This window comes from Narcine bancroftii, chromosome 9, assembly GCF_036971445.1.
Source record: "Narcine bancroftii isolate sNarBan1 chromosome 9, sNarBan1.hap1, whole genome shotgun sequence".
In the NCBI taxonomy this organism is placed as follows: domain Eukaryota; kingdom Metazoa; phylum Chordata; class Chondrichthyes; order Torpediniformes; family Narcinidae; genus Narcine; species Narcine bancroftii.
In genome coordinates, this window is record NC_091477.1 from 40,201,512 (window position 1) to 40,213,761 (window position 12,250).

General features: G+C 39.7%; 1 protein-coding gene across 3 annotated transcripts in view; it reads left to right on the forward strand.

Annotated features, from left to right (window-relative positions):
* Positions 1-10,725, forward strand: part of slu7 (SLU7 homolog, splicing factor) — a 53,492-nt gene extending 42,767 nt beyond the window's left edge. For all 3 annotated transcript variants that reach the window (XM_069898865.1, XM_069898864.1, XM_069898866.1), the window contains exons 15-16: positions 317-430; positions 10,156-10,725. In XM_069898865.1, the coding sequence (XP_069754966.1) occupies positions 317-430; positions 10,156-10,335 (294 nt within the window). In that variant the 3' untranslated portion in view covers positions 10,336-10,725. The remainder of the gene's footprint in view (positions 1-316; positions 431-10,155) is intronic.
* Positions 10,726-12,250: the final 1,525 nt, after the last annotated feature.

Below are 12,250 nucleotides of genomic sequence, written 5' to 3' on the forward strand. Positions count from 1 at the left end.
TTTTCCCTTGTGACAATTTAATAAACTGGTTTGTAATAATCAATTGCATTATTGGATCACATTATTAGGACAGTTCTCTTCAACCATAATCACATGATGTTCAGTGATACTTAACTTTATTCTTTTATTTCCACCTGAAGAGTTGGGTGTGCAAGATCTGGAAGTTGTGTGTTGAAATAATTTAATGATCAATACATTAGAATAAATACTTTGAATCCTTTAGGGAAAGATGATAAATACAGGTCTTCCCTGAAATTCCCACATCCAGATAATAAATAGAAACTATTGTAACAGCAGATTTAATTGTTGTTTATAGATACATAAAGAAAAGCTTAAAGCAGACATGAAGAAGAAAAAGAAAAAGCATAAGAAAAGTCATGGCTCAGACAGTGAAGATGAAGATGCAAAAAAGAAAGAAAAATTAAATAAGGTGTGTAATCTATTAGTGTATTTTTTGTTCCTATAACATGCACACACATATAACATGCTGAAAATCATAAATGGTGTAAAAATATTGTTGTATAATGCACACACGCACGGGGGTGTAGTATTCTAAATTCTGACTGATGAAAGCAACTTGTATTTAAATGGGACATGAGACAAAGCACATACCAGTATCTGCCACAGTTAACGTTCACCCAGAGGGGCCAATCGCCCATTATATAATTGATATCCTGCTGCAACACATTAACAAGCTTTGGAGAGGAATCAATTCAATAGATCGAAGACGGGCTTCAGAGTTAAGCATGTTTTTAATTCTAATGTGGTCTCAAATCAGAGACACTTGACATGTTAAGCTCCTCCCTCAGGGATGGGTCTGGGCAATTAACATTGACAAGGTGCTGTGCCCTTGCCAGAATGTCCCATTTATAGGAACACCATGGCATTCAGTACAAAGATCAAAATTTCCCACCCCTTTTATAAATTGTGCCTACTATTATATTCTCATGCTCACTGTAATATTCCCATGCTCGTTATAAATTGCGTCTTTCCCATGGCCTCTATAAATTGTGTGCGTACATTCATTGCCACTATTGTATTCCCACACTCACGATAAATTGCCAGTGTGCCTTTTCCACCATAAATTAATAAATGGCTGCTATAAATTATGCACATTCTTTCATTCCCACGCCCACTATAAATTGCCAGTTCGACTTTCCCACGCTTGCTATTGTGCGCTTTCTTCCAATAAAAAATATTGTCATATAGTGACCACATATAACGGGCGGGGGTGGTGCCTCGTTTGTAAAATACGGTACTAACAAACACAAATTAAAATCAGAAGCAGGGCTATTGTGTCATTTAAGGCAACCATGGCTGATCTGATGGTCATTGTCTATTTGCAGTAACCATTCTCCCCATGGCTTTTCACAAATTTATATATTCAGTCATAAAAATATTTGAAGATGGCTTCCGTCCCCCTTTTAGAATCCAGAAACCCTCATTCTTTTGAGCGAAAAATGCCACCTCATTGCTGTCTGGAATGGATCACAACTTATTTTGAGAGAAAAATGCCACCTCATTGCTGTCTGGAATGGGTCACAACTTATTTTGAACCATTGTCCGCTTATTTTGGATCTCTGGAAATATCTTCTCCCCATTCATCCTGCTAAGAACCCTTGGGAACACTGGCAGGTTCATGTAACTTTTCCTCATAAGACCACCTGTGAATCTTTTCGGAACTGCTTTATAAGCATTGACATTCTTTAAGTATTCTATCCATAATGCTCAGGTGTGATCTTGCCAATGCCCTATGTAACTGAAACATAATCTCTCTATATTTCCCCAAAAATAAACAGTAAATTTGCTGTATCTTGAAAATGCTACATATTTTTAATGTGACGAGACATCCCAGATCCTCCTGCATCTCAGCAGCAATTTTTTCTCCTTTAGATAAAATGCTTTTTTAAAAATGTTCTCTCCCAAAATGGAGAATTTCACATTTTCCCATGTCACATGCATTTACCAACACTTCTATCTATATCCATTTTGTTGCCTCCTTGTGTTCTTCATAATTTGCTTTCCTACCTACCTTTGTACAATCATCTAATTCAGCAACCACTCCTTCATTCAAGTTATTTACATAAATTGTAAAACATTGAAACCCCAGCACTGATCCAACCAGAAGATGTCTCTTTTATGTCCACTCTCTAATCCCTGTTGGCTGGCTAACCTTTTGTATGTGCCTGTGTGTCAGGAAAAAGGGGAAGGCAAATATCAGGAAATTGGGATTAAATGAATCCCTTTCATATTAAGGGACATTTGACAGTGAAGTCGGAAGGGCTTAAAAAAGGATGAGTGGGTTTGGCAGATAAAGAAAAAGAGAATACAAGGTCAAAAGCAAACTCATAATTAGGGAGAGAATAGATATTCTTGAAGATCTATATGAGGAGTCACATGAGGTGATAGAAGCTAGGGAACTTGGAAGGTAAGACGAATGTCTTCAAATATGTCCACGTTACAAAAAAGTGGTCTTCAGGCACTTGAAGCTGGATAAACAACCGAGTCCAGATCAAGTGTATCCAAGGACATTGTGGGGAGTTCCTGGGGCTCTGTCAGAGATATTTGTATCTTCATTAGCCACTGATAAGGTACTGGAAAATGGTAGGGTGCATAATGTTATGTCTTTATTTAAGAAGGGCTTCAAGGATATGTTGAGGGTATTCCAAGAGACAGGTTCTACCTGCTGTTGGAAAGGCAAGGAATTATCAAAATTAATCAGCATGGCTGTGCATGTGGGGATCCAGAAACGACAAATGTATTTGAGTTTTTTGAAGAGGTGAGTAAGAAGATTGGTAGATATTGACAATGTGAATGTCCTGTGTAGTAAGCTGGTCTGAAAGGATCATGTGCTATCCATGGTGAGCCAGCCAATCGGATACAAAATTAGCTTGGTAGTAGAATTCAGAGGGTAATAGTAGATTAGAGGCCTCTGACGGCTGGTGTGCCACAGGAATTAGTGCTGGGTTCACTGTTATCATATCTATTAATTACTTGAATGAGAATATAGTTGGCATCACAGTTAGTAATTTCATGCACGATGCCAAAATTGGTGGTCCAGTGGACAGTGAAGAACATTTTCTAAGAATTCAACAGGATCTAAATCAACTGGGAAAGTGAGTCAAGCAAAAGCAGCTGAAATTCAACTTGGACAACTGCAAGGTGTTGCATTTTGGGAAATTGAACAAGGGTAGGACTTGCATAAATGCCAGAACCTTGAAGGGTGTTGGAGAATAAAGAGACCTTTGGTACTGAAAGTGGTGAAAAATGTTTGATATGCATGCCTTCATCAATTAGGGCATTGAGTAAAAGAGCTGAAATGTCATGTGATAATGTTGGTGAGACCACACTTGGGGAATTCTGTGTAATTCTTTTCATAGCAATACAAAGGTGCAAAAAAGATTCACAAGGATGTTACTGGGACTCGATGACTAAAATTATAAGCAGAGGCTGAAAAGTCGGGGACTTTTTTTCCCGGAGTGTAGGAAACTGTGGAGTGACTTTATAGAGGTATATAAAAGCATGAGGCATAGAAAAGGTGAATGGTCATTGTCATGATAATGAATATGTATGAGATGTACCGGAAGTCACGTGGTATGAGGGAGAGATAACACAAGCAAGAGAACAAAGAAAACCGGAGAATAAAAAGCCACTGAGAAGTTTACCTGATAAACTTGTGTTTAATGTTTTATTAACTTCACATTTCGGGCCACAAATGTGACATTGGCGACGAGGATGAAAGAAGCTTGAAGAAAATTAAAGACTAACAAGATTACAGAGGATTACAGTCAACTTCAAGGTGATAAGTATTTTCTCTGTGACTCTACTTTTGGGGCTGGAATATTTCCTCATGGCTGGTGCAGACGGTGACTTTCTAACACATAGTGGAATTGCTCATTTTGACCCAACGGGTGATGCAAGCACTGTAAGTGTGAAGTGGAAGGCATGGCTGGAAGAATTTGAATCCTACGCCGACAGTCGTGGCCTATTTCTACATACCGGTACAGTTGAACAAAAAGCGCAGAGGAGGGCGTTACTTCTTTTTACTGCAGGACCCTCAGTTCGGGAAACATTTAAGACACTTTTGAATACTGGAAGAAAGGATGAGTACCAGAAAGCGGTAGATGCATTAAATGCACACTATGTAGTGACACCGAATGCTACATTTCAATGCCATTTGTTTCGGAGAACGAGACAAGAAGATGGCCAGACAATTGCTCAGTACGTGATGAGACTACGCCAGCTAGCTGTTGGATGCAATTACATGCCAGCTGATTTGGACAACCAATTATTGGATCAAGTCGTAGAGCACTGCAGATCAGATAAACTCAGAAGACGTCTACTGGAAAGAGGGAGTGAGTTGGAACTCACCGATGCTTTAACCATTGCTGCTGCATTAGAGGCTGTTGAAGGGCAATTTCATACCATGACCCTGAAAGACACTCAAGCCAGCAAATTAAGAGGCTCTCACATCGCCATAACCAGCCAAGATATACGTCGACACAGGACGTGGAGTGTTATCGATGTGGAAACCGAGGTCACTTTGGAAAAGACCCATATTGCCCGGCCAAAGGCAAAGTTTGCAGAAAGTGTGGAGGTAAGGACCACTTTGCAAAGAAGTGCAAAAGCAAGTCCAATGCAGACCAGAAGAGGAAGAGTACAACTTCCAAAGGCAAAGCTCTCCAAAGGCAGTATCCTGGAAAGAAAGAAACCATTCGCCAGATAGACGGTGACGATGATGATACCCAGGAGGAACAGAGTTGTTACCAATTTACGTTGAATGAAGTACATCATGAGAAGGTCCCAGTGATCATTGGTGGAGTGACAGTGCAGGTCATTGTACTCAGGCAGTGACAGTAATGTGATTGATCGACATTTATGGGAGAAGTTGAAAAGGAAAAAGATCATCTGTAGCTCAAAGAAGTGTTCCAAGAAACTGTATCCATACACAGCAACCAAGCCATTGCAGACCATTGGATGTTTTACTGCAACTGTTGAAGCTGGAGATAAGTACACCGAAGCAGAGTTTATGGTCATAGAAGAGAGGGGAGAACCATTGTTGAGTAGAAGCACAGCGCAAGACCTGGCAATACTTCATATTGGAGCTTGTGTCAATTCAATTCAGTCATACGAGGATATGAAGCAAGAATTCCCCGCAGTCTTCCAAGGAGAGGGAAGCTGAAAGGTCGACAATTGAAGCTAGCGGTAGAGGAAACGGTCAAATCCAAGGCACAACCAATGCGCAGAACTCCGTTTGGACTTCGTGGGAAAGTCGAAGCCAAAATTAAAGAATTGATCGAACAAGACATTATTGAACCGGTGGAACATTCGACACAATGGATCAGTCCCGTAGTGATTGTGCCCAAACCAAAGGGTGACATAAGACTATGTGTTGGCATGAGAATGGCCAATGAAGCTATAATTAGAGAACGACACCCTATACCAACGGTGGAGGAAATACTTCAAGAACTAACTACCAGCAAGGTATTCTCAAAAATTGATCTGAAATGGGGCTATCATCAATTAGAGCTGGATCCAGGTTCCCGAGATGTGACAACATTTGTGACTCACTGTGGATTGTATCGTTACAAGAGACTATCATTTGGAATTAATGCAGCTTCGGAGATCTACCAGTATGAAATCCATCAAGTGATTCAAGGCATTCCTGGAGTTGCCAACATTTCTGATGACATCATAGTCCATGCACCAACGAAGGAAGAGCATGACAAACGGTTGAGGCGTGTACTATCTAGACTACAGGAGGCAGGCCTTACCGTGAATGGAAACAAGTGCCAGTTCGGTGTGTCAGAAATGGACTTCATGGGACACAGACTTACACGGGAAGGACTAAACCCTGCAGAGGCCAAGGTGAAAGCTATTGCAGAGGCACGTGCACCTCAGAACGCAACAGAGGTGAGGAGTTTCCTGGGATTGGTCAATTTTTGTGCAAAGTTCATTCCTAATTTCGCTACAGTGGCAGAACCACTAAGGAAACTAACCAGGAAAGGTGTACCATTTCATTTTGGATCTGAGCAGAAGAAAGCGTTCACAGCGCTGAAGCAAAGCCTGACAGATGCAAAAACTCTTGGATATTACGATCCAGCGGCATCAACCAAAGTCATAGCGGATGCCAGCCAGGTTGGTTTAGGAGCCGTGTTGGTCCAGATGCATGATGGAGGACCAAGAATCATTGCCTATGCCAGCAGATCGTTATCAGATGTGGAAAGAAGATACTCTCAGACAGAGAAAGAAGCACTCGGACTTGTATAGGCCTGTGAGAGGTTCCATGCATATTTATACAGCATTGAATTTGAACTCATCACAGATCATAAGCCATTAGAGGTGATCTATGCACCTAGATCCAAAGCATGTGCCAGAATAGAGAGATGGGTACTCAGACTACAACCCTACAAATATAAAGTAATCCATTATGCAGGGAAAACAAACATTGCTGATCCGCTGTCCAGATTGGTGAAGGTTGGTGGTCCACAATCCAAGTCAGAATTGGGAACAGAAACAGAGAGCTTTGTACGCTTCGTAGCTATTCAGTCGACACCGAAAGCTGTGACTACGAAGGAAGTCGAGAGAGAATCCGAACGTGATCCAGAACTCAAGGAAGTAAGAGAATGCATACAGAGTGGACAATGGGACAAGTGTACTCACAAGGCTTACATTCCCATTAGAGACGAACTTTGTTGCATCGGACAGTGTGTATTGAGAGGTTGCAGATTGGTGATTCCGCAAAGATTGAGACCGAAGATCGTATCCTTAGCGCATGAAGGACACCAAGGTATTGTTGGTACCAAGCAAAACCTCAGGACCAAGGTATGGTGGCCAAGTTGTGATAAAGACGGAGAAATTTGTTAAAACTTGTCACGGATGTCAAATCACAAGTAGGAGTAATCCGTCAGAACCGATCCGGAATACGCAACTTCCGACAGGACCATGGATCGACGTAGCTGTTGATTTTCTTGGACCTTTACCGACGGGTGAATCAATTATGGTAGTGATAGATTACTACAGCAGATACTATGAGTACGTGGTGTTGAAGTCCACAGCCACTGAAAAAACAATTCAAGCGTTAGCAGAGATATTCGCAAGATATGGATTACCTGTTACATTATACTCTGACAATGGTCCACAATTCATTTCAGAGACATTTGCGGAATACATGAGGACCACAGGTATCCACCATCATAAAGTAACTCCGAAATGGCCGCAAGCCAATGGAGAAGTAGAGAGACAAAATCAGTCCATTGAAAAACGATTGAGAATTGCACACGCAGAAGGACAAAATTGGCGAGAAGCATTGCTATCTTATGTGGCTGTCTATCGAGCAGCGCCTCATGCAACTACTGGAAAAAGTCCTGCAGAAGCATTTTTTGGGAGAAAAATCCGCACAAAAATGCCAGAAATTAAGGAAATCCGAGACGACCAGGAGATGAGGGACCACGATGCTGAAAAGAAAGGTGCAGCAAAGCTGTACACAGATTCGAAACGTGGAGCCAAGTACTCAGACATCATGCCAGGAGATAATGTTCTAGTGAGGCATGAAACTGGTGGTAAGCTAGATACACCTTATTACCATCAACCCTATACTGTCGTATCCAGAAGTGGCCGTATGGTGACAGTCAAGTCTCCGACTGGAGTCCTGTATAAGAGAAATGTCTCAGGTGTAAAAAGGTACCAGTCCAGAGATACATCGAGCGAAGAGGTTGAAAGGCCAATACGAGATGCAGAAACTGAGAGAGCTGATGATGTTCCAGAGGCAGTTACCAGCACTCCTGATGAAGTGACTAGAGCGCCAGAAACACCCGAAGCCGTGGCGAGCAGTGTTTCCGACGCCGATAGTGAACAACCGAGAAGCGACGACAATATCGCAGGCAGGCCGAAACGAAACCGGAAAGCGCCCAAACGATACGAAGACTTTGTGCTATAGTTTTAATAAGAACTTTGGGACAGTATTTAATCTTATATCATAAAGTGCATGTATGAGTGCTGTAGGAAGTAAATTTTATGTAGTTGAGTTATAGTATTACGATTAGTTACGATGTTTGTATGTTTCCGAGGGATATTGGTAAGTGAAGGTAAAGTTTATTTCTGATTAAAGGAGGGATGTCATGATAATGAATATGTATGAGATGTACCGGAAGTCACGTGGTATGAGGGAGAGATAAGAACACAAGCAAGAGAACAAAGGAAACCGGAGAATAAAAAGCCACTGAGAAGTTTACCTGATAAACTTGTGTTTAATGTTTTATTAACTTCACATTTTGGGCCACAAATGTGACAGTCATAGTCTCTTTTCCCAGAGTAGGAGAGCCTAAAACTAAAGGGCCTAGATTTAAGGTGACAGGGAAAATATTTATGGGACACAAGAGGGGCATCTTTTTCACACAGGTGTTGATGTACAGAACCAGGTACCAGAAAACGTGGTAGAAGCGAGTTCAATGTTGAAAAGATGTGTAGACTGGTACATGGATTGGAAACAATTGGAGATGAATGCTTAAGATGCAAGCAAATGGGACTAGCTCAGTTTGGCAACTTGTCCAGTATTAATCAGTTGGGCGAAAAGGCCTGTTTTTTGAAGGTGGATATGATAGCAGTGATAAATTTTGTCATTAATGAACCATGACCGTGGAATTTCTTGGCAGCACTAGGACGACACTGGCAAACTGTACAAAGTCATCTCCAACATGATCAGTAAGGTTCCATGTACTGCATTGCTTTCTGGTTGGAAATTTCAAGAAATGGCCACAAAAATCTTTTGACTTTGGCATGTCCTGTCCTCAGGCGAACCAGCTGTCAAAACTACCAGCACTTGAATTTTATATATGTAAAATATTTCAAAAACAAATTAAGCACTCTAGAGAACTCTTGAGAAATGCATGTCAACTCAATAAATTAAAAATTTGTAAACTCCCTGAAACTAACTTAATTACTTTTAATTAAATGAAAGGCAATGCAGAACTGATTCTGAGTGCAGATTTTTCTGCTTAATGGCTGGGAAACTTTGAAGGTCTTACTCTGACACAGGACTCCGTGGTCTAATGTTGGAGTGCATTTGAAGGGATTTCCATTTTTTTCCCCTTGGTATTTAAAGTTTATGACTAATTGCAGAGGAAATGCCTGCTGTACCACTCAGAACTGATGCTTTTCGTAGGAAACTTTTCCAGTGTATAAAAGATGACATTTAAATAAAGTTTATTTTGAATTCCTTGTTTTACTTGTCTGTAATTTGATTTGATTTTTGTAATTCCTATTTTCTGATCAATCTGCAGATATCTGGGCAATTTTCATTCCAATGAATAAAAATTTCAGATAATTTTTTAAAAAACTTTATTTAAAAACTTTTAAAACAACGTAAAATCAATAACAACAATAGAAAAAAAAAAGATATTTATATAATACAATAAACCCCCCTTCCCCTCAGCCAGCCCCCATAAGGGGAGCCAAAAAAATCATAAAACATATACAATATTTTAATATATTTCCAAACCCATATATTCCAAGTAAGGCGACCACATTTTAACAAAAAATAATTAGCATGTAAATTGTTATTTTTTTTCCATATAAATACAAGATCTCACTTCATTATGCCAACGTACTATATTAATCTCTACATTGTCTTTCCAAGTAATTGCTACACATTTTCATGCCACAGATAACACCAAATGAAGAAATGCAATTTGAAACTTAACAACCCCAATCCAGTCAAAGAAACCGTGTAACCCAACAAAAAATTCACTGGATCTAATGGTAATTTAATTTTAAATAATTTATCCAAAACCAATCTAACCTTTTCCCAAAATGGTTCTACCTTATCACAAGACCAAACTGCGTGCAAAAAGATTCCAGTACTTAACCCACATCTAAAACAAGAATCCAAATTACTAAATCCATATTTTTTCAATTTCTCAGAGCTTAATGGCTGGGAAACTTTGCTTTAACCTCAGTAAATATATTTATTGCTGAATATATGTGAGAGTTTTAAAAAACATAATTAATTTTCAATCAAAATACACATCTAGTTCATGTTCACATTTGTATTTATACACTTATCCTTGATTGCATATTTTAGAAATTAAATGTTCAACTTTCAGGTTTATAGGTGAAGCATATAGATGAAAATAATTTTTATTTTCCTTGGCTTAGGCTTTGGTTGCTGAGGAAGCTCGTTTGAAGCAGGTTGAACACATTTTGCAAATTGACGAACGCAAACGAGGTTACAACAGTATGTATGAAACAAAAGAGCCCACAGAAGAAGAAATGGAGGCATATCGAATGAAACGCCAGAGACCTGAAGATCCTATGGCCTCTTTCCTTGGACAATAATACACATTTCTTCAGTCTCAGATCATTTCAATGTCTTGATTGTCTGGGCAACAAAAGATGAACTAAAAATTCAATACAAAATTTGTTCAAGAACTGACATGGAAGGACTACATTATTGCAATATGGTGGAACTGCTGTTTATACTGTCTGGCTCTTGTAAATTTTGTCAGGATTAGAGAAATGGATTTCTACTATAAAGCTCTTCTTTGGTTTTTTTTTTCTTGGTACTATAAGTCAGCATTATATTCTCCAAGTAAATTGAATTCATTCATATGTGAAATACACACCTGTTAAGGTTAAAACTTTGAAGTTTGTTTCTTGTTTTTCCATTGTTCTTTACTATGAATTCACAGATGTGGTTTTCCACAAATTAAAGGCAATTTCTCTTTCTCCCATTGGTACCATTTCTATTTTGCTCTTATTTTTATTTTTAATGTTTGAATTCAGCTTCATTCTGAATACAAATTAATGCTCTATTTCTTCTTGAAAAACCAACATTTGCAGCAAAATGACAAGGCTCCAAAGATATTTTTCTACGCTTATTTTGTCGTTTTATTAAAGCAACCCATCCCCAATCTCTCATTCTTGTATTACAATCCTTAGATATAATCCATCGCATTACAGGGACATTCTTTTGCCAATGCCTCTTTTATATTGATCACAATTGTAAAGGAAATTGAAATTCTTGTAAAGATATCTGTTTTCTGTTTTTGAGACGACAGCTGAAAAACTAAACTCAGATAAAAATGTACAGAAATGTTGGTTACCCCCTAACTTCCTTTGGATGCTGTGTGAGTGTCTCCAACACGTTTGGCAATTACACTTGATTTCAGATTTATTGTCGGAGAAAATGACATCCCATACAACCCTGAGATTCCTTTTTCCTGCAGGTGCAACAGAATTATCACTAATTGGTAATGCAAAAAAATTAACTGCACACAGTGTAAACATGTAAGCAATCAAAAGAAAAGTAAACAGACAATGAATGTAAGCAAACTGTGCATTACAGGGAGAGCAAAGAAAATCAATAAAGTGCATGAGCAAGAGTCCGTAAAAGAGTCTCTGATTGAGTTTGTTGTTGAGGAGTCTGATGGTAGAGGGGTAGTAGCTGTTCCTGGACCTGGTGGTACAAGTCTTATTGCACCTGATGGGAGCAGTGAGAACAGAGCGTGCTGGGTTTTTAATGATTGCTGCTTCCCTCTGATGCCAGCGTCCCCTGCAGATGTACTCAATAGTGAGGAAGGTTTGGCCTGTAATGTCCTGAGCTGTGTCCACTACCTTAGGAGGGCTTTAGCTCAGAGGTATTGGTGTTCCTGTACCAGACCACACACATCTGTAGAAATTTGCCAGAGTTTTGATGTCATACCAAACCTCAGCAAACTCCTGAGGAAGTAGAGGTGCTGACTTGCTTTCTTCACTGTGCCATTAGTGTGTTGGGTCCAGAAAAAATCCTCTAAGATAGTGACTCCCAAAAACCTAATGTGCTCACCCTCTCCACCTCTGATCCCCCACCAATGATCACTTGATTATGTACCTCTGACTTTCCTTAAGTCAACAATCAGCTCCTTAGTTTTGGTGACATTGAGTGCAAGGTTGTTGTTGGTGCACCATTCAGCCACGTTGTCTATCTCCATCCTGTAAGCTGACTCATCCCCTTCCCTTATACAACCCTCTACTGTGGTATCATCGGCAAGTTTGTCGTTGAAGTTATTGTCATACTGAGCTACGCAGTCATAGGTTTAAAGTGAGTAGAGCAGGGGGCTAAGAACACAGCCCTGTGGTACTGATGGAGATTGTGGAGAAGTTCATGCCAATCTTTACTAATTGTGGTCTGGAGGTGAGGAAATCTATGATCCAATTATACAGTGAGGTGTTGAGTTCCAGGTCTTGGAGTTTGCTGATCAGTTTTGAGGGG